This window comes from Diceros bicornis, chromosome 31, assembly GCF_020826845.1.
Source record: "Diceros bicornis minor isolate mBicDic1 chromosome 31, mDicBic1.mat.cur, whole genome shotgun sequence".
In the NCBI taxonomy this organism is placed as follows: Eukaryota; Metazoa; Chordata; class Mammalia; order Perissodactyla; family Rhinocerotidae; genus Diceros; species Diceros bicornis.
This window is the reverse complement of record NC_080770.1, coordinates 33974788-33995182: the sequence shown is the minus strand read 5'-3', so window position 1 is coordinate 33995182 and position 20395 is coordinate 33974788. Positions and strand designations below refer to the sequence as shown.

At 42.8% G+C, this 20395-nt stretch overlaps 1 protein-coding gene across 1 annotated transcript in view; it reads left to right on the top strand.

Moving 5' to 3' along the window:
- The first annotated feature begins 264 nt into the window (after nt 1-264).
- The window catches only part of CAT (catalase), a 47316-nt gene continuing 27185 nt past the window's right edge, over nt 265-20395 (top strand). Inside the window, exon 1 of the mRNA XM_058527165.1 lies at nt 265-371. Within this exon, the coding sequence (XP_058383148.1) occupies nt 306-371 (66 nt within the window). The 5' untranslated portion in view covers nt 265-305. The remainder of the gene's footprint in view (nt 372-20395) is intronic.

Below are 20395 nucleotides of genomic sequence, written 5' to 3'. Positions count from 1 at the left end.
GCGGAGTCACGCCCGTACGCGGGGCCCGCCCTGGGTTCACCACTCCCGGGGTCCGGGGGCCGCAGGGGCGGGCTCCCCCTTCTCGCCCTCCCACCCCTGCCTCTCCCAATCCGCGGCCCCCTCTCTCCGGGGGCCCCCCCCCGCCCCGGACGGCCAATCAGGAGGCGCCCTCCGAGGGGGCAGGGCCGGGGCGGCGCTGCTCGCGGGCGGCCGAAGTCGCCTATTTAGGGGCCGTGGGCGCGTTCCCTGCAGAGGGCGGAGACGGAGCGAGGCCGCCTGCGCGTTCTGGACGCTCGTGGGGCAGCATGGCGGACGGCCGGGATCCCGCCAGCGACCAGATGAAGCGCTGGAAGGAGCAGCGGGCCGCGCAGGTACCCGCGAGGGGCCGCGCGGAGAGCAGGGCGCTGCGCGGGCGCGGGGCCCTGGCGGTGCAGACGGACTGCTGCATTCGCGGGCGCGGGGGAGCCGGCAGGGTCTGTCGGCGGCTGCGGGGCGCGGGCGGTTGGCTGCGAATCTTGCGCGTCTGCCAGCGGGACAGAGGTCGCGGGAGTGAAGGCGCACGGGGAAAGAGGCAGAGAGCTGCAGCTGCAGGAAGGGAAGTGGGGCTGGGCGGCGAGTGGGCGCAGGCTCCAGCTTGACCTTGCGCCAGCAGCAACTGCAGGCTTTCGTATTTGCGGGGTGCCGTGGGGTCAGGACCCTGTTCTATCACCTCGATGTCCCCAGCACCGATCACTGTGACTGATACTTTGTACGCACAGCATTAAACGACTAAATAAAAGAACTTTTACATTCATTATTTCATTTGCACTTAAAAACATAAGCAGAGCATTTTAGAGCTAGAAGCTACATTAGGGATTAGTTAGTGCATTTATTTACACGTATTTGAGTGCCCGCGTGTGCCAGGAACTGTGCCGGGAGGGGGTGTACGAATCCCAGTGAGGCCAGCGCTACACCGCTGAGAAGCTCAAAGTCTAGCTGGGAAAGACAGGTAAACAGATGATTCCCCTTCCAGCGTGGCGAGGGCCCTCATAAGTCTATTTGTAAAGTGTGAATGGAGTGACATCTGAATGAGAGCTTTAAAGATGAGTAGGATTTCAGCCCAGTGGTGGTGGGGAGGCATTCCTACCCTGTACCGAGGGGTGCAGAGTCTTAAAGGGCATCTTTGAGGACGTTGGATTAGATGAGAGCACAGCTGGTCTGAGTCTTTCATCAAATTGGCCCAGGGTCGAAGGGCCTTGCCCAGTTCCCATGGTGGCTGGTTAATGGCAGAGAGAGGACTCGAGTTGTGCTTTTCCTCATCTTGCCTAGTGCTCTTTCCTCAAAACCAAGTTAGCATTCATGAACTGGGGTATTGATGCCAGTGGATTGCTTTATGGTTCCCTGCTTGTGAGAAGGCAGCTGTTCTTCTCCAAGGGCCTGGAAAATCTCCTCATCCTGTCCTTTATTATATGCCATTAGGGTAGTTCAGCTTTTAATGAGTTCTTAATCAAAGTGAACCAGAGAGACCTAGAGTCAGATTCATCAAGGGCATGCAGCTCGTTAGTGGCAGAGTCAAGCTTAGAACTCAGCTTGTTGGGGCCAGGACTCTTTTCATACCCAGTGGTTGCTAAATCCTGGTTCATACTGAAGTTTTCGTTGAATACTCAGTGAATTGAGAAAAATATGGACAATGTAGTGAGTTTTTCATAAAACAAAATTGATTCATTGTTAAAGGACTCCTCTTTCTCCCGAGACTAGCCTTGTCATTGTTTGGGAGAGTCGTTAACTGTGGTTAAATCACGAGACCCTGCTGGTGATGCACTGTGCATGGCTGGCCCGCAGAGCACATCTGTAATTGGAGGACTCATGGCTGACATCCTGCTGTGTCCTCTGCCCATGGTCTCCTAGCATACTTGTACACTGTCCTCTTTGGCAGTCACATTGATACCTTGTTGTTCCTCACTTTGAGCTGCTCTGAGTGAAAACTGCTTATTTCTTTGAGGACCCTCCAGAAGGAATTTTGCATATGTCACATAGCCTATATAATTTTCCCATGCTTTATTATGAAAAATTTCAGACATTAAGAAAAGTTGAAAGAATTGTACTGTGTATACCCGTATATCTACCATCTAGATTCTGTAATTAATATTTTGCTATATATCTTTTATTATATGTTATTTCATCTCTCCATCCCTTCAAACATCCATTAATGCATTTTTGGGGGGGTGCATTTCAGAGTAAGTTGTAGATATTAGTAGACTTTACCCCAAACACTAAGTATGCAAATGCACAGAGTTTAATGTTCATTTATGTTTTTAAGGTAATGGGTATATATAGTGAAATACACAAATATTATTAAGTGGACCATTCCATGATATAGACCCCTGGGAATCATGTTTTCTTATCAAGATACAGAGGATAATCATCACCCTGGAAAGTTCGCTCATGCTGTTTCCCAGTCGTTTCCGGCAACCCCTGCAATCTTGCCCTAGGCAGCTACTGTTGATTTTCTTTCTTTCTTTTTTTTTTGTGAGGAAGATCGGCCCTGAGCTAACATCTGCCAATCCTCCTCTTTATGCTGAGGAAGACTGGAAGACTGGCGTGGGCTAACATCCATGCCCATCTTCCTCCACTTTATATCGGACGCCGCCACAGCATGGCTTGACAAGCGGTGCGTCGGTGCGTGCCTGGGATCCGAACCGGTGAACCCCGGGCCACCGCATCGGAGTGGGCGCACTTCACTGCTTGCACCACCGGGCCGGCCCTTTGATTTTCTTTTTTAACTGTTGATTTATGTACTTTTTTGTGTAATGCCTCTTTCATTCAGCAAAAATGTTTAAGATTGAAAAAAAAGAAAAAATGTTTTGAGATCCATTGGTGGTGTTGCATGTATCAGTAGTTTGTTTCTTTTATTGCTGAGTAGTATTCCATTGTATGAATATACCATCGTCTGTTTATCCTGTTGCTGAACACCTGGGCTATTTCCACTGTTTGGCTGTTATGAATAAAGCTGCCATGAAAGGTTTTATACAAGTCTTTTTGTGCACATATGCTTTCATTTTTCTTAGGAAATACTAGGAGTAGAATTGCTGGGTCGTAGAGTATGCGTATGTTTTATGAGCAACTATTAAGTGTTTTTCCAAAGTGGTTGTGCCATTTTATCCTTCCATCAACAATGTATGAGAGTTCCAGTTGCTCCACATCCTGCTGCCTTTTGGTGTTGTCAGTCTTTTAATTTTAGCCATTCTGGTGGGTGTGAAGTGGTAGCTCATTGTAGTTTTAATTTGCATTGCTCTGATGGTCATTGGTGCTGAGCATCTTTTCACATGCTTATCAACCATTGGTATATGTTCCTTGGAAGTATCTGTTCAAATTTGTTGTCCTTTAAAAATTGTCTTTTTATTAGTGATTCATAGCCCATATTTTAAGTTAAATCATGTATGGGCTAAGTGTTGTAATACTAGACCCCAAAATGTTTAATGGTGTAAACATATTAGAAATTTATTTCTCTCTTACATGATGGGCCAAAGTGGTTTCAAGTGGAAGAGGGAGTGAGTACTCTGCTGCCCATAGTTACTGAGGGTGCCTGGGTGAAGGAGGCTCCCCTTAGTCAATGCATGTAAAGTTGCCCTGTGCATCACTGTCCAGTCACGGAGGGTTAAGAGCGTGGAGGAGCGTATGTGGGAGTTTGGGGCCAGGCTGGAAGTGGTGTAGGTCACTTCTACTCACATTCCATTGGCTAGAACTCTGTCACATGGCCACACCTACCTGTGAGGGAGGCTGGGAAACGTAGTCTATGTCTGTGTCCAGGTCCTGACCCTGCTACAGTCATGTCACTTAATGACAGGGGTACGTGCTGAGAAATGCATTGTTAGGCAATTTTGTCCTTGTGAAAACATCATAGAGTACTTACACACACCTAGATGGTATAGCCTACCACACACCTAGGCTATATGGTCTTATGGGACCACCGTCATGTATGTGGTCTGTTGTATGTGGTGCATGACTGGACATTATCAAAACCATAATCCAAACCTACGTTCCATGTTTGCTGAAAGTCTGTGCAGCCAGTTTCTTGTGATGTGGTGTTGGGCAAACAGACGTAATCTGTTTTTAAAGGTTATGTCCTTTTTACCTTCTGACGTTAAAATATACTTTCTGTTAGAAAATTGTGACAGTAATAGATGCTCTTTTAAAAAAAACTTCCCTTACTTGGCAGATGCTTTTCTGTAAGTGGGCAGCTCAGTATCAGGATCCTCCCTCCCAGCCCCCAGTTTGTTTTCATGTTTTATTGGACTATGAGAGCTTTAAGTTTTGGCACTACTAGAGGGGGGCGCCCTGTTGTCTCCTGACCTTCCAGAACCAGGTGCAGAATGCCACGCTGGTGTATCCTCCTCTGGAACCACAGTGTCAGCCAATGTCAGAGCAATTTATTGGGCGTCTCTCCTTATAGTCAGTTTTTGTTGCTGACAAGTGGATTTCGAGCTTTGTAAATTTTAATAAGCGAGCGTTGAATCAAATGTGTTCATAGGTATGACTTGGATCTTCTTGAAAATATTTATTTCTCTTTCTGTCAAAATACACTTAGGGGAGGGAATTGGTTCTGCCCGTGTTCCCAGTCACTTCGGATGGAATTTCAATGGGAACTTTGTTGCTCAATGCTTAGAATGCTGTGGGCTCTTCTGGTCGGATACCTAGCTTAACTAGTAGCCTCTGATCCCTTAAAAACTGGAGAATTTGAACATTTCAAGCTTTACCTTCTTTAACAGTTCCTTTCTTACCCGGGAGAGAGGTGGGTCTCAGCCCTTCCGTTCCTGTCAGTGAGTTATAAGACAGAGCCCGTGAGGGTCTGTGTGTTTTTTAGGGTAACGATAATAACTGCAGTGATGTGTTACTGCCAACATTTGGATGGAGAGGGGTGACTGATGTGCGTGTTTGTTTCTCTTGGGAACTACCTAGGAGTGGAATTGCTGAGTCATAGTGTGACAGCAAGAGAGACATGAGAAGTGGAATCAAAATTTCTAAGCTTTCATTGCTTTTAGCCTGTATTTAGACCACTCCATATTTTTCTCCGGGTAAGAAAAGAGAGGCTGATAGCAGAATGTAAAACAAGCAAATATTTATTTTTGTTTTCTTCTTCTCGTTTTTGTTCATTTTCTTTCTGAGTAGTGAGACCACTGTAGTTTCTAATACAAAGAGTAAAGGAATCTTTGACACTTATAGATTAATAATCCTTCATTTTTTGAGCCTTTCTCTTTTCCTCTTATTCCCCACTTTTTTGAAAGATCGAAGGACTGGGCCAGTTCTCAGTGCTCCCACATTTAAGACAGTTTCAAGACAGACAAAACCTCTTTTGCAATAGTTATTATTCTGTGTATTTTAAAGGTTTTATTCTTGATAGAATTATTCTAAATGTTTGCTAATTATTGAAAAGCAGTAGCAATGTTTTGACCATTTCTTCCTGGAAACATTGACAACTCACCAAGAAAAGAGGAAAAAAAAACATTAGCAACTATTGTAACATGTTTGCTCTTGTACAAATAATATGAAACAGCCTTGCTTGAAAAACAGACATTTTCCATTTGGGTGAGGGAGGAGGTGTATTCAGAGGTCAGAGGTCCAGCCATGTGACCTTGAAGTCTGACATTTATCTTCCTTGTAAAAGGCAACTTTTATTTTCTCTGGCATTAAAACTACCCACCAGTCCTCTTCCCTGGGAACCTTGGAACCATTTTTGACTTCCCTCTGTCATTTGCCCCCCGCCCCCCACACACAGTCAGCACCCAGGCAGTTCTTTGCGTGCCTGACAGATCCGGTTGTTCCTTGCTCAGCACGTTGTGGGCACGAGGCCGTAAAGGTTGTGGGTCTGGTGGTAGTTCCAACTCTGCTGAGATGGCCTGTTGTAGACACCTCCACTATACTTTGGTTAGTACCCCTGGAAACCATTTATGTTCTTTGTCAAGAACACAGTGTGATTTTTTCTTACCCTTACTGAGTTTCTCTTTTTCCATTATATATTATTTAACATTTTATTGAGTGGCAGTACCCTAGGCAGAGGGTATAGTGAAGACTCATTCTTGCCTTTTGAGCTTAGAATGACCCTCTGGCGTTGACTTATGCCGAGGCACCTGGTGGCTTAACCACGATGAAGTCACTTACAGGATCAAGGGCAGCCCACTGGTGAAGTCTCTGCTTAGAGCCCAGAAAGCATAGTTTTCAATCTTTAAGGCAATCAGAAAAACTTCCCAGGGTTGTCAGTTCATTTCTTTTGTGCTTGAGGACCCCCCCAGTGTGCTGTGGTATTAAGGGGGGACACCCTCTGAAGCTTAGAACGTTTTCAGATTAAAAAAAAAAAGCACATCAGACTGGATCCAGAATTTAGGATTAAATGGCCTACATGGGAGTTAGGGTTTTCCACTTTTTCTAGTGATGACAGGCCCTCTGGGCAGGAGCCCGCATTAATCTTCTGGTCTGTTGCCCGATGTATATTTTGTGTCCAGAGCTGAATTCTGCTTAGTCTTGACTGACTGTGTTAACATAGGAAAAATGCTGAACACGGAGCCTGGTCAGAATTGACACTCGCGGGTGAGCATTATCGACACAGAACTCTCTCTCCCCGCTTGCCTCAACTTCTCCCTTATTTTATTAGACATTTCTCTCTGATTCTTCATTTAAAAAAACTCCACAAAACTTTATATTATGGAAAATTTCAAATCAGACTGAAGTAGGGAGGACAGTGTAATGAACCTCCAGTGCCGGTCCCAGAGCTTCACAGACGATCCTGTTTCGTTTGTCTCACCCACTGCCCCTCCGTGTTTTGAAGCTGACATTTCAGGTGTATCTCCAAAAGGTGCGGACTCTTTACTCGTACCGTTGTCACAGCTACAAAACGAACAGGAATACCTTACTATCCTCACATAGCCAGTCGGCAGATTCAGCTTCCCTGGCTGTGTCTGAGCAGGAGAGAGTTGACCTCCAGGCCTGAGACTGCTCTCCTTAGAAAGGCCTGTGGCCAGGGCGGCTCCTGGCTGGCGTCTGCCAGTTGGATTTTGGGAGGGCTCCCCACCTGACTGATGAGGGTGGATGACCGTGCCTAAGCGGTTTGCACAAACAGTGTGGTTAGGCTGACACCCGCTTTCCTTCTGGGATCCGAGGGTTCCTCCGTGTCAGCTCGCAGTGCAGACCCTGGGCGCCGAGTCTCCAGTGAGCTTCCCTGCAAGACCACTTCTCACGTGTCGGGGACCCAGCCCATAGCATGTGTGCGGGAGAGGTGAGCTGTGCCGTTTTAAGAGGTGTTCCTGTGTTGTGGTTCGGAGTTTGGGCTCTGGAGCCAGTCTGCTTGGGGTCAGGTTCTCTTTCTGCCCCTTTCTAGGTGGGTGACCTAGAGCAAGTTGTATAACTTCTCTGTGCCTCCGTTTCCTCTTCTGTAGAATGGGGATTATAATAGTACTTACTTCAGAGAGGTGGGTTAAATGTGATAACCCAAGTAAAGAGTTGAGAACATGCCTGCCTAGCAAGCTGTGATGGTGGCTCTGCGGTGTGAGTGGGTCTGATGCGTAAGACCTCTTGCACACACATCCCGCACCCAAGCTGAGAGAGACGGGGAGTCAGCGGGATTCGGATGTTACCTGTGTTACTGGTAGAGGACTGATTGGAGAACGTGGCTTGTGAGTTTTGGCCAAGAGGCCTTGCTAGGATTGCAATCCTGAGCTGACTTTACCACTGGCATTTAGGCAGTTCCATTATCAGGCCTCCCTCTGGGGAGCAGGAAGAACGTGTGCTGCCTGGGCCGCTGGCCTCCAAAGGGGAGGAGGTGGGGGCCCTGCACAGGCCTGAGTCCTTTTCCCAAACTGCCCAGTCAGGGACGTCTCTCTCTTCCCTTCCCAGGTTCGGGGCAGGAGGCCTGGAGCAGTCCAGTGTCACTGTCCCCCCCCCCCCCAAAGAAACTTGAGGGCTGGGCAGTCTTGGGTTTTCTGTTCATGGATGTGCACATGGTAGGTACGCGATGGATCTTTGTTGAATAAATGTAGAGTGTCAGGCAGTAATTTGCCAGAAAATATCAGGTATATTCTCTGTTGATCTCTGAGGATGAGAAGCTGTCATTATGACTCCTTTGGGTTTAAAAGTTAGGGACGGTTTGTATTACCAATCTTTTTAAACTTAAAAATGGAAGAATATGGTGCTTAGTAAATTCTTGGCCCTTCTGTGAGCAGAGGGCACTAATAAATGGAAACTGTGTTTCATTAGAGAAGATATTTCATCAGAGAAAGTGGCCGTCTTCCTCCCAGGCACATTTCCTCATTCCTGTTCAACTCCAGCTGAAAAATATTTAACAGGAAAGCCCAAATGGAATGTTACTTTGCGTCCCTGCTTCTAATCATGGTGCTGATTTTTAGCCAAGTCTTTGCCACATTCTGCAACATAATAAGAACATAAACGTTCTTTTCATAATAAGACAGTCTAAAGGTGTTTGATCAGAATTTGAAGTTATAAATTCAGATATTTTCCCTTTTATTTTGGAGGGATAGACTGTTGTTGCTTCCTCTTCCTACTTAGAACTACTCTTTGTTGGCCATTTCATATTGGGCCACAGTTTAATTTATTCACACGTTGAATCCACAAGCATTTGTCGTGCACTTGTTGATACTGAGCATCGTGTCAGGCGTCAGGGATATAGATGGAAAAGGAGTATACCGTCTAGAGAGGAAAAACAGTGAAGTAGACAGGCAGTTGTCATATTTTGTTCAATGGGGCAAAGAAGACGCCCCTCGCCCAGCTTGAGGGGCGGCGTCGGGGGGGTGCCGGAAGAGTGGTGGGGAGAAGCATGCATGGATGTCAGGAATAAGGAGCGTCCACAAAGATGGAAACATGTTAACAGGTACAAATGCTGCTTTTCCAGAGGGAGAGAGCTCTTAGAATTGTCCAGCAACAGAAGAGCTTTTCTGTCTTCAAAACATTCTGGTTCTAAAGTGATTTTTCACTGAGTTAAAAAAAAAAACAATAATCAGCAAGTTGGAAGAAATACCTTTGTCCATCCATACTTGTTATGTGTAACAGGTACACCTGTGCTGCAGTAGTGACCTCTTTGTGAAGTCACTTAAGTTCTCTGAGCACACGGCTTCACCCGGGAAACGGGACTAATGACGTTTATCTCAGTGGGTGATTGGGAGGCGTGCGAGGGAGCTGATGTGAAGGCGGCTGGGATGAAGCCTTGCGTATGGCCAGTGCTCCGGAAATGGGGGCTGAAAAGGGAAAGGAGAGGGTGTGCAGAGAAGGGCACTCTCACACACTGCTGGTGGAGTGCACACTGGTGCAGCCACTGTGGAAAACAGTGTGGAGACTCCTCAAAAAATCAAGGATAGAACTACCATATGATCCGGCTATTCCATTGCTGGGTATTTATCCAAAGAACTTGAAAACACCAGTGCGTAAAGATACATGCACCCCTGTGTTCATTGCAGCGTTATTCACAATAGCCAAGACTTGGAAGCAACCTAAGTGCCCATCAAGGGACGAATGGATAAAGAAGATGTGGTATATACACAATGGAATACTACTCAGCCATAAGAAACGATGAAATCCAGCCATTTGTGACAACGGGGGTGGACATTGAGGGTATTATGCAAAGTGAAATAAGTCAGAGGTAGAAGGTCAAATATCGTATGATCTCACTCTAAGTAGTAGATAATAACAACAATAAACAAACACATAGAGACAGAGATTGGATTGGTGGTTACCAGAGGGGAAAGGGGGAGTTAGGAGGATGAAAGGGATAATTCGGCACATGTGTGTGGTGATGGGTTGTAGTTAGTATATGGGTGTGAACATGATGTAATCTATGCAGAAATAGAAGTATAATGATGTACACCTGAAACTTATACAATGTTATAAACCAATGTTACTGCAATAAACAAAAAATTAAAAAAAAAATCATGAATAGTTCAGTCGGCTGCATTGATTCTGCTTTTGTCCTTTTTGGTTAGCTTTGGACCAGAAATAGCTGCCCTCCGTCATACCTCCAGAGGAAGCCCAGAGCTGGCATCCCTGGCTGTTGTTTCTTTTGTCTGTTGCTTGTTAAAAACCAGGGCACAGGCTACGGGGGAGGGGCTGTGAAGTATTTTAGCAGCACTGGCCGTCCTGTGGGAGCCGTGTCCTCCCTCCTCCAGGGCGTGTGTGCAGACACAGGGATGCCTCCTGCCAGGCTCTGTGGTCCATGGGGACGGGGGGCAGGGACCAGGCCTCGTGACGGCATGAGTGAGTGTTGCAATGAGCGCACGGAGGGGCTCTTGTTCTAAATGCCGCCCCCCTGGATCCTACCATCCAGTCTGTGGAGGGCTCACCTTGGGATTGTTGAACTTCTAACGTGACCCAGGTGCTGCCTTTTGAGTCCTGGACTGCAGACAAACTCTGCCTCAGCCGGCCCTCTCCAGGCTGTCTGACATTGGCTTCCTGCTGCTCTCATCACCATTCCAGGTGGTTGCTGCTTCTGCCTTTGTGGACTTTTCATTTTCCCCCTTCTTCTCTCCTCTCTTTCCCGCCTGTCACCTCTGCCCTCTCAGCTTGGGCAGGGAGTGGCTTCCTCTGGCTGTCCCCATCTAATCAGGTATCATCTTCCAAGTCTTTCCTGCATATTTTGGTGGTTGTTTGTAGCCCTGGAGGGCTGGTTTCCCTGCTTTCTACTTACTAGTTCAAAAGTATTCTAAATGCTTGAGGTTGCTGGAAGTTTGACCTAAACAAAAACAGAAGCAAATTGTATTTATAGCGGGGTTGATGGAACCGACGAGAGACTTAGACCACAGGGCGCTGGCGGCCTGCATTCTGGAACACCACCACTCTCACTCCTTTTATCAACACCAGTCTAGAGAGAGACTGGATTCATACCCTGTGCTTCCTTCCCTCCTGTTCATCCTTGGCACACTCAAACTTAGACCTCCAGCATCACTGACTTAAAGTCAAAGAAGATTTTAAAAAGTCTTTATGATAGGAGCTCAGATACACCCGATTGTCGGAATCCCAACCCTTGGTTCACGTCACACTGTCGTCATTGGTCTATGGCTGGCTCTCTCATGTTTTTTTATTTTATTATTTGCCATTAAAACTGTCCTGGTGTGGGCACTAGAGACCCCTGCCCCCTCCCTGGTTTTCAAGCCTGGTAGCGTCTTTCCAGTCCTCGTTTTGTATGACCTGTTTGCAGCAGGTGCCTCTGTTGGCTTCTCTTCTCTGCCCTGGAGTCCATGACAGGCTTCTGTTTTCCTGCCTCCCTCATATGTTCTTTCTCCTCTGCTGCCTCTTCTCTTCGGTGCGTGGGGATGCTGCTGTCCTTGGGTCTCTTCTGTGTCCCCTGCACCTCTTCCAGGTCGTCTCCCTCATGGTCGTGGGAGCACATACTTCCCCCTGCCCCCCCAGTGAGTGTTTAGTGGCCACAGTTTCAGTGTATCAATCCTGGAAAAAGAATTTGACACTAAATATAGCCGCTTTTGAGTTGAATTTTTGGGACTGAGCTTTCCCAGCCTTGAGTGAACTATCATATTTCATTGAATCCCAGGTGCCATGCACTGTAAAATGCACCAGTATTGTATGTGCTACTAGAAAGAGGAAACTCTGCCAATCTAAACCATGACTCACTGCTAAGATGCCATAGGTTGTAGGATATACCCCAATTTCAGAGATCTTCAAATGTGAAACATTGCTTATGTTACCGTTGATGAAATATAGTGGTTTCCATTTATTTAAGAGCCTGTGCTCCACAGTGGCTCATTCTCTGAAGAATTTTCCCTGTGAATTGTAATTATTTCTTCAAAATAAGAGAGTGGAGAAGAGGATTCTTGTGTAGGGACTTCCCCCTTAAACATGATTATGTGTATGTCTTTGTCTCTTTGTTTTTTATGAAGTCATTTTAAGCTGAAAATGTGGTGTGTAACTTCAAATAAAATTTTCAGTTGCCTCTAAATTTATACAGGCAAGTGAAAATTAAGCATAGTCTAGGACATTTTTAGAAAGTAATTAGAAAAGTGATTAGGAATGGACCCTTGCAGCAATGTAGTATATTCATTAAAAATGTTTTTAGGAACATTATCTGTTTATTATGTAAACGTGAATACACTGCTTTCATTAAGTCAGTATAAAAATATAAATAATTTGAAAAACTTCTAATATTTAATTAGATATGGAAAAGGACTTTCTGACTGAAAATTTTTTAGGAAAGAAAATAGAAAGAAATCTAAAGAAAATTAAAATGACCTATAATGATATCACTTAAATGTTACTAACATTGTTACTAATCTTTTCCTGTGGCTGAAAGTTTTAATGGTGGCATCATGTTTCAGCTTATGGATGTACCATAATTAATTAATTGATCCTTTATTTTTGGACATTTTAGCTGTCTCTAAGCTTCTGCTACTATAAATAATATAACAGTTAACATCCCCAATGGAATGAAAGCTCCTTAAATGCAGGAGTTTGAGTTTGCTGCTGTAATTCAGGGCCTAACACATAGTAGACATTCAGTAAATATGCTTTGAATGTTGTTGAGTGAATTTGGTCTAAATCTTAATGTATGCTTTCTTCCTGACTTGCAATATCCCTAGAAAGTAGAGAAGAGTAGCTAGTGTAGGGGGGGAAGAACTGTTCCTCTACCCTCTAGGTCCTTCTGGCTGGTCTAAGAATGAAATTGATATGACACAGATTAACAGGAGAAAATCTAAAAAAGTTTAATAACATGCATACATGGGAGGAACCCAGGAAAACTGAGTAACTCACCAAAATGACCAAAGCCAGCACCTTAAATACCATTTTCAGCTAAAGACAAAGGAGGATGTTGGGGGTAGTGGTTTGGGATTTCAAAGGGGAGGAAGGCAATTCACAGGGAGATGGAAAAGCAGATGTTTGGTAAACAAATGTTTGCTGGGATTTCTTACTTTGATAAAAATGGGTCTTGCCAGGTGCCTTTCTGCCTACCACACCCAGAGTTATCTGTGGTGATAACTCTTTTTTGGTACAGGCCTTTTATCTTAAATTCTTTTAGGCAGTTGTGGGGGAGGTCAAAGTTTCTTTCTGAGTTTTTTGTTCTTAAAAATAATCAAGCCAAAGAGAAACATTTTGGGGTGGCAAATTCTGATCCCTCACAGTCTAACCTTTGAAACTTCTAGAACTTTCATAGTCAAGAAGCTGAGTTGGTAGATTGTTCCATCTCACTGAACCCATGTCTTAGTCCTAATAATAGGTCAGTCCAGTTAAATTCATTTCAGAAGGCAGTGATGCAGGTGGGCTCATAAAGTTAGGCCTATATTACGTAAGCAAGCAATTAGGTATTTAATAAGAAGCATTTCTATGTAAACAAAAAGAAAAAACAAGGTTAATGGTTGGAATAAATTCTAAACCAGTTTCTGAGCCCAGAGGACAGTCAGTAAAGAACATTTCTAGACATCAGGGTTGAAGTATCTTTTGTAGTTTGAAAAGTCTCTGATGATGTTATCGGATGTTCAGGTTATCCTTTTGAGTGGCTTACATAGCAACAGACGTGAAGATTCTTTAAACATGGGTTATCATGGTGATCTCTCAAGTTTATATCAAGTTGTTCAGCTTCAGTTTGTAGGGCTTCAGGAAAAAGAGTGGTTTTAGTTCTCAATGATTCCGAATAAAAAGGATGGAAAGAATTGAAGATGTTAGTTAGGAGATTTGTAGCCAGATATTTGAGGAAACTAGAAGAATTTAGGATCCAGTCCAGTGTACAGATAGAAAACAAAAACCTCAAAGACAGTTAACAGAACTAGAATCTAATATCCACAAATACGTATTATAGTTTTCTACTGAAACATACTTTTTGTCTCTAAAATCACCCTCATTTTTACCAAAGATAGCCAAATTAAGACTAATTGGTTTGCAAAATAAGTCTAGCTTCAATAAACTTGGCCCAATTGGTTACATAAGTACAGCAAGATAGCAATTGATCACATAGGCTCTTTTAAGTCTACCTTGCTGGAACTTTTCATAAGGAATCTCAGATTGAATTAAAAGGCCTCGTGAGGCCAGGAAAGCCAAACCAAGGACTTATCATCAGAATCTGCTTGTAATACCTTAGATTTGGGTGAATTCCTCTTTTCTCAAGGTCCCCCAAATATCCTGAGGTTCTTTGCACCTACCAGGGAAGTGACCTTCTTTACTCACCTGGTAAGGTTGTTGGGACCCTTTAAGCAAGGTACCAGGCCAATATTTTCAAGTGGTTTATTTATTTTATAAAGTCAATCCTTGTTCCTTAAAGCTATTTGGTCATATCTGAGTCTATGCGTGCTTCTCTCAAATATGACATTCCAGTCAAAACCTTGGTAATATAACCAATGTTTCCAATTGTGTCCTGTTATAAGGAGAATAGATTTTTATTGAACTTAGGCAAAAACTATATTGCCATGAAAATAAGAATATTTACTCATCAAGAGTTTCCAAATTCTGGAGGGATCAGGTAGGGAGAAAAAGATAAATGTTTGAATTGTGCTTAGAAAAGTATAATTTACCAAATTGATATAAGTCATAGTTAGCTTAAGAGAAAAGAGAAAAAGCTTTCCTTAAATTTGAAAAAAAAAATAAAAAAAATAAAAAAACAAGATTTTAAACAAAAGTCATAAAAATTTTAATCGTTTTCATCAGTTTACTCAGTCCCATGTAATCAACTCTTAATCTTCTGTTAGCAGCTTCATGAAGTCATCAGTTTCCCGTTAGGGTTTTCTAGTTTCTTACCCAGTTAAGTTTTATGATCTGAAAGTGTATCAGAAACCTATATTCTAGAGTGTTAGAGTCTTTTCCGTGAATCTCTTTGAAGATGAAACATATTTGCACAAAGCACTAGAGTAAAACAATAAGTATCTCTAAATGACAAAAGACTTTAAATAGGATATAGGTCACTGTGAAATAATGCTTAGTTATCCATTTAACCGAAGTGAGAACGGAAGATGTTTAAGGCAAACATAGAGAGTTAAATAGTTAAAAAAAAACAAACCCTTATTTTGCTTATTAGAGAAACCCCAGCCTTTTTGAACATAGGAAATTATTTTGACAAAACACAGAATTTCTTTTATGTAGATTTACTCAAAGGTAAAGAAAAACCTTTTATAATATCTTTATCAAGATCAGACTAAAAGTTTAAGAAAATTATTCTTTTAAGAGAAAGAAAACCAAATTTTAATTTTGCAGTAGCTTACTTTTGGCATTAAAACTCATTTACTTAATTAAATTTATTTCAATCTTAGCCAACTTGACTACACACAAAACTTTTTTCAGTTTTTTTATAAACCTTCTATAACTGTTTTAACAAACAAAAATATCTTTATTTCTTATACCTTCTTTACTGAAAACATATCTTACTTTCCTTGAATACAAAGATGTTTTCCTTATTAATTTTTAGTAGCTTTAATTACATATTAGATTTTTAACCCTTAGAAACCTTAATTTTTAGTGACAACTAAAAAGTGAGCAACTATGAACTGTCTTTTACATTAGCATTTTGTGGCTTGGCAAATTTATAAATACTTTTTATAATTTTTAGAAACATGTTACTTCATAGTATAATCTTCTAATAAAGCACAAGACATGTTTACTGATAGACCCAAACATCTTTTAGTTTCTCTGTAGTAAGACAAAAGTAGGTAAACTTAGACGTATTTAGCAGTTAATTTTCAGTACTTTATCTTATTTGAAAATGACCTAGGTAGCAATGAATTTTTTATTGTTTAATTTTACCTATTAATATAAATGCCATAGAATATAATTATTGCTAAAAGTTTATCTATAAACTTTTATCTCACTTGTATCTAAATCATTTGCTCCCAACAATTATGTTTATATTACCCATGAAAACTTCATGAGACATTAGACAAAATTAGCTGTCATTCTAAGTTATTATTTTTGCTGACAAATTTTGTAACAGAGATAACATTAGCTTATTTGACTAATAAAACCAGGTAGAAAAATATCTCACTTTGACAGCATGTACATATAGACATAGATGAGCACACAGGTAGGCACAGACAGAGACTGTACAGCTGCTATTAAGTATTTGCTATGAATCAGGTACAATACAAAACTTACTGGTTTGTAAAATAATTTGATCCATATTTTGTTTTGGCTGTTGGAAAGGTTAAGTTTACTTGCAAGTAAAAGTTAACTTTATTTGTTAAGGTTAAGGCATTTTTTTTTTTTCCCTGATGAGAAACATTTGCATTTTAAAGAATGGCTCTTAAGTCCTAGAGAAGATGGGAGTAGAAAATGTGCATCACAAAGACACAGAGAAAGCATTTAAGTTTTCTCCAAGATGGAGTTTCTGGGGCATATTTGCTTTACCAGTTTCCAACATCCCAATATCTTGGAGCATTTTGAGAGGAATAGGGGAGGTTTTGGTATTGGCAAAAGGACAAGTGAACTTTTACCTGCTTTCTAGAGCCACATCTTTGGCCCAGCAGAGATTTGTAAGACAAAGATGGTTGCTTTCACTTCCTCCAAAGAACTGGATTACAGTCTGAATGATAAAAGAGGTTCACCCACCGTTCCAGCTACATTTTTCCAATTGCTTCTTTATATCAAGGAGATATGAGATACAAGAGATGAATCAAAAGATTTTTTTGTTTTAAAACTTTAGAACAATGTATCATACCTTTAAAATCTGTACAAACTTTAACAAAGGCCATCTTTTTAAGTGTACAATTCCACCCTAGATCAATTTACCCTGGGTGGAGGAGCTTTCATTATCTTTTTTATTAGTACCTGATATCAGCTTCTAGTTTTTATTTCACATGGTGTGGGCTCAGGCAACCCAGTGACTTCCTTCATCATGTTTAATTAACATTGTCTGAAGGGTGGATTTATTTGCTGTTTTGCAGTGTCTGGCACGGGAAACGTTCCCCAGTGAGATACAGTGTCTTTCCTCACAGTACAGTCTGTAATACATTCAGGCAAAAGAGGTACAATCACTTCACATAAAGCCTGTTTAAATATGCCAATTCTCCTACAAAATTTCATCTTACCCATTTCTGTGCAAAAGGCTTTGAGTCCCCAGCGAGAAGTCGAGCCAACGGACACTTGGCTTCATGATTAAGCAGCTTAATTGTTGGCCCAAGTGCAGATTTTCATTGTGATGTCTGCCTTCTGGCTTTTTAAATTTTTCCAAACTAGGGTAAATAGAGGGGACTTGTTTGGGGCCCTTCAATGTTGGGGGACCAGTAGGGGGTCCCTTTGGCCTGCCCAACTTTAGGCAGTGCTGTATTAAAACCTTTGTTTTAATCCCATTAATATCCATTTTATTTATCCCCCCCTTTTTTTTTGTGAGGAAGATCAGCCCTGAGCTAACATCCCATGCCAATCCTCCTCTTTTTGCTGAGAAAGATTGGCCCTGGGCTAACATCCGTACCCCTCTTTCTCTACTGCCACAGCATGGCTTGACAAGTGGTGCATAGGTCCACGCATGGGATCTGAACCCCAGAACCCGTGGGCCGCCAAAGTGGAGCACCATGCGCACTCAACTGCTGCGCCACTGGGCCGGCCCTATTTATCCCATTTTTTTAAATAACCATCTTAAGATTTTCATCCTGCTAGGATGTCTCATGACTCTTCCCTTTCTGATTCCTCTTTGTTTCCCTTTTTAATATTTGCTTTATTTACCTTATTTCCTAAAAACTCTTTTAAAAAATTTCTACTTTGTCAAGAAAAGTCCCTCAACTTTCTCCTGGGCTTCTTTTATTTTTTTGTTAGTTAACTTAATGCTTTCATTAGCATCTGTAAGACCATGAGAAGAAGCTGAGACCCCAGATTTGACTAAGTCATTATTTCTTTGTATTTCTTTTTTAACTTGGTCTCTTCATAGGTACCAATAAAACAGCTGTTTATGATGAGAGCTCTCTAAGAATTTTTCCAATTTAGAAGTTTTTCCAATTTAAACGATCCATTGTCTGGCTATTGATGTGTAGGATCTTAGTAGTGACTCAAACTAATAAGCCTTTTGTCACCACACCACCAGGAACAGAATCTGCCGCCCCAAAACACGCCTCTTTGGCGTACGGGCTATTTTTAGCTGATGATTATTAAAAAACACCAGACATAGGAAAAGCTCTGAAAACCTAGTAGGAATTACCCTTTGCAAGGGAAATTTACATTTATAAGAGAAATCTCCATTTGTAAGGGTGCCTCCCTTACAAATGTGCCAGGAAGAGGAGGGTGACTCTAAAGCTCTAGAAACTCTTATCAGTGGAGAAGGCAGTGCCTTAAATCTGCATAACAACTTTACCCTTGTTTACTGTACTTTTCCTGGTAATCTTCCATAACTGACCCCATCTTAAGAACAGGATGTTAAAGCTATTTTTCAGGGGCGATGAGCCGGCCAGGATCATGTGCAGAGGAGAAAATTTTTATCTGCCACTCGGGGCTCATCCTGCCAGTGCTTCTGCACATCGGCTGGCCCTCCCTGATCTCTTACACCTTACCCTGTACCTTGGACGAGGAGACAAATTTGAGAGCCTTCCATCTCCTTGCCAATCCATTGCGCGATAAAGCATTTCTTCTTTCAAAGACTGGTGTGCCACAGTGTCAGCTTCTATGCGCATCGGGTGGTGAGCCGTTGCTCGGTAGCACTTTTATGGCTTAACCATGGACATAAGAGGCGTCCCCAAAAGAGAGTGCAAAAGCAGCAGCCCTTGCAACATCCAGAAAGTTCACTCCCAAAAATAGTCTTAAGAAAACAAAGGCCTTTGTTGCACAGGCGGTAGTGCACTAACAAGCAACGAGGGTTGAGACGACGCAGGCCCCTTATGGACTGGGACCGCTCATGACAAACTCCTCTGAAACCTGAGACAGCTGGACAAAGAGAGTGTGTTTCAGAACCCCAGTCTATTCGACTGGCCATCAAGATGCTAACCAGTATGTGCATCCTCCGCGTGGTGGAGACCAGAGAGGTCACAAAGCCATGCTCTCAAGACACAGAACAAGACAAAAGAAAAAGCCTCATTTATATGCACATTAACAGCTTTAGCTAAGCCTTGGGTCTCTTGGAGCCAAGTTAATACCTGGGAGGGAGGTGCTGCAGGCTTGGGGAGTGTGTGTTGTTTTATAAAGTACCTCATGGCATGGAAATTTTCTTGAGGTTGGGAGGGGACCTGTGTCATGTACCCCATTCTGTGACCAGCTTATCCTATCACAGGAGTCTTCTTGAGGTGGCAAGCGCCCTAATGGCTCTTAACTGCTCAACCCATGCCCACCAAATTTGTGGCCTCTTTGGCTTCCAAGATGCCCCTTAGCAATAGCTTTCACCTCATGTGCATATTAACCCACAGCAAAGTTTAGTGCAGGACTGGCCCAGACAACAGGCTTATAGAGAAGCCTGTGTCTTGCCGTATGGTTTTTCCATTTTATGACAACAGACAAACAAAAAGACAGAGACAAGGAAAAACAGTGACCATCTCTGGGAGGAAAAGGATCAGCAAACCAATGAGGACTCAAACCAAATTTCCCAGAGTTGCTGAGTCCAAGAAGCAAATATTTTCTCCTGCTAATCTACATTAAAAAAGCAAAAACCCCACTACTCTCACTTCCACTGGACCCTGCAGGGAGCGATCTGAGAGACTGACATGGTAAGAACTCTTACCTCCTGCTGGCTCTTGTCAGAGGTCCCGGATCTCTCAGCTGCAGTAGTCCAGGAGTGAGCAGTGTCAAGCCAGTGAAGTTTTATCCCATCCTCATTGCCAAACTGTAGGGGAGGAAGAACTATTCCTTTACCCTCTAGGTCCTTCTGGCTAATCTAAGAATTAAATTCATATGACACAGAATAATAGGAGAAAATCAAAGAAAGTATAATAACATGCGTATGTGGGAGAAACCCAGGAAATCTGAGTAACTTGCCAAAATGGCTGAAGCCATGACCTTAAATACCATCTTCAGCTAAAGACAAAGGAGGATGTTGATGGTAGTGGTTTGGGATTTCAAAGGGGAGGAAGGCAATTCACAAGGAGATGGAAAAGCAAATGTTGGTAACAGATGGTTGCCGGGCCTTCTTACTTTGATAAAAAAGGGTCTTGCCAGGTGCCTTTCTGCCTACCACACCTAGAGTTATCTGTGGTGATAGCTCCTTCTTGGTATAGGACTTTTATCTTAAATTCTTTTAGGCGGTTGTGGGGGAAGGTCCAAGTTTCTTTCAGAGCTTTTTGTTGTTAAAAATAAGCCAAAGGGACACATTTTGGGGTGGCAAATGCTGATCCCCCACACTAGGGAGGTGATTAAGTTGTCCATTTTGTTGTCTTTTGGGAGATTTAGTTGGAATGTAGCTTCCCTCGAGGCAAGCAGGTACGTTGAATAACTGCTTCTCCTTCCTTTTTGCCTTGGGTTCTGTGAGGAAGAACCCTTAACCTCAGAGTGTCCATTTTTGCTTCCCCATCACATGAAG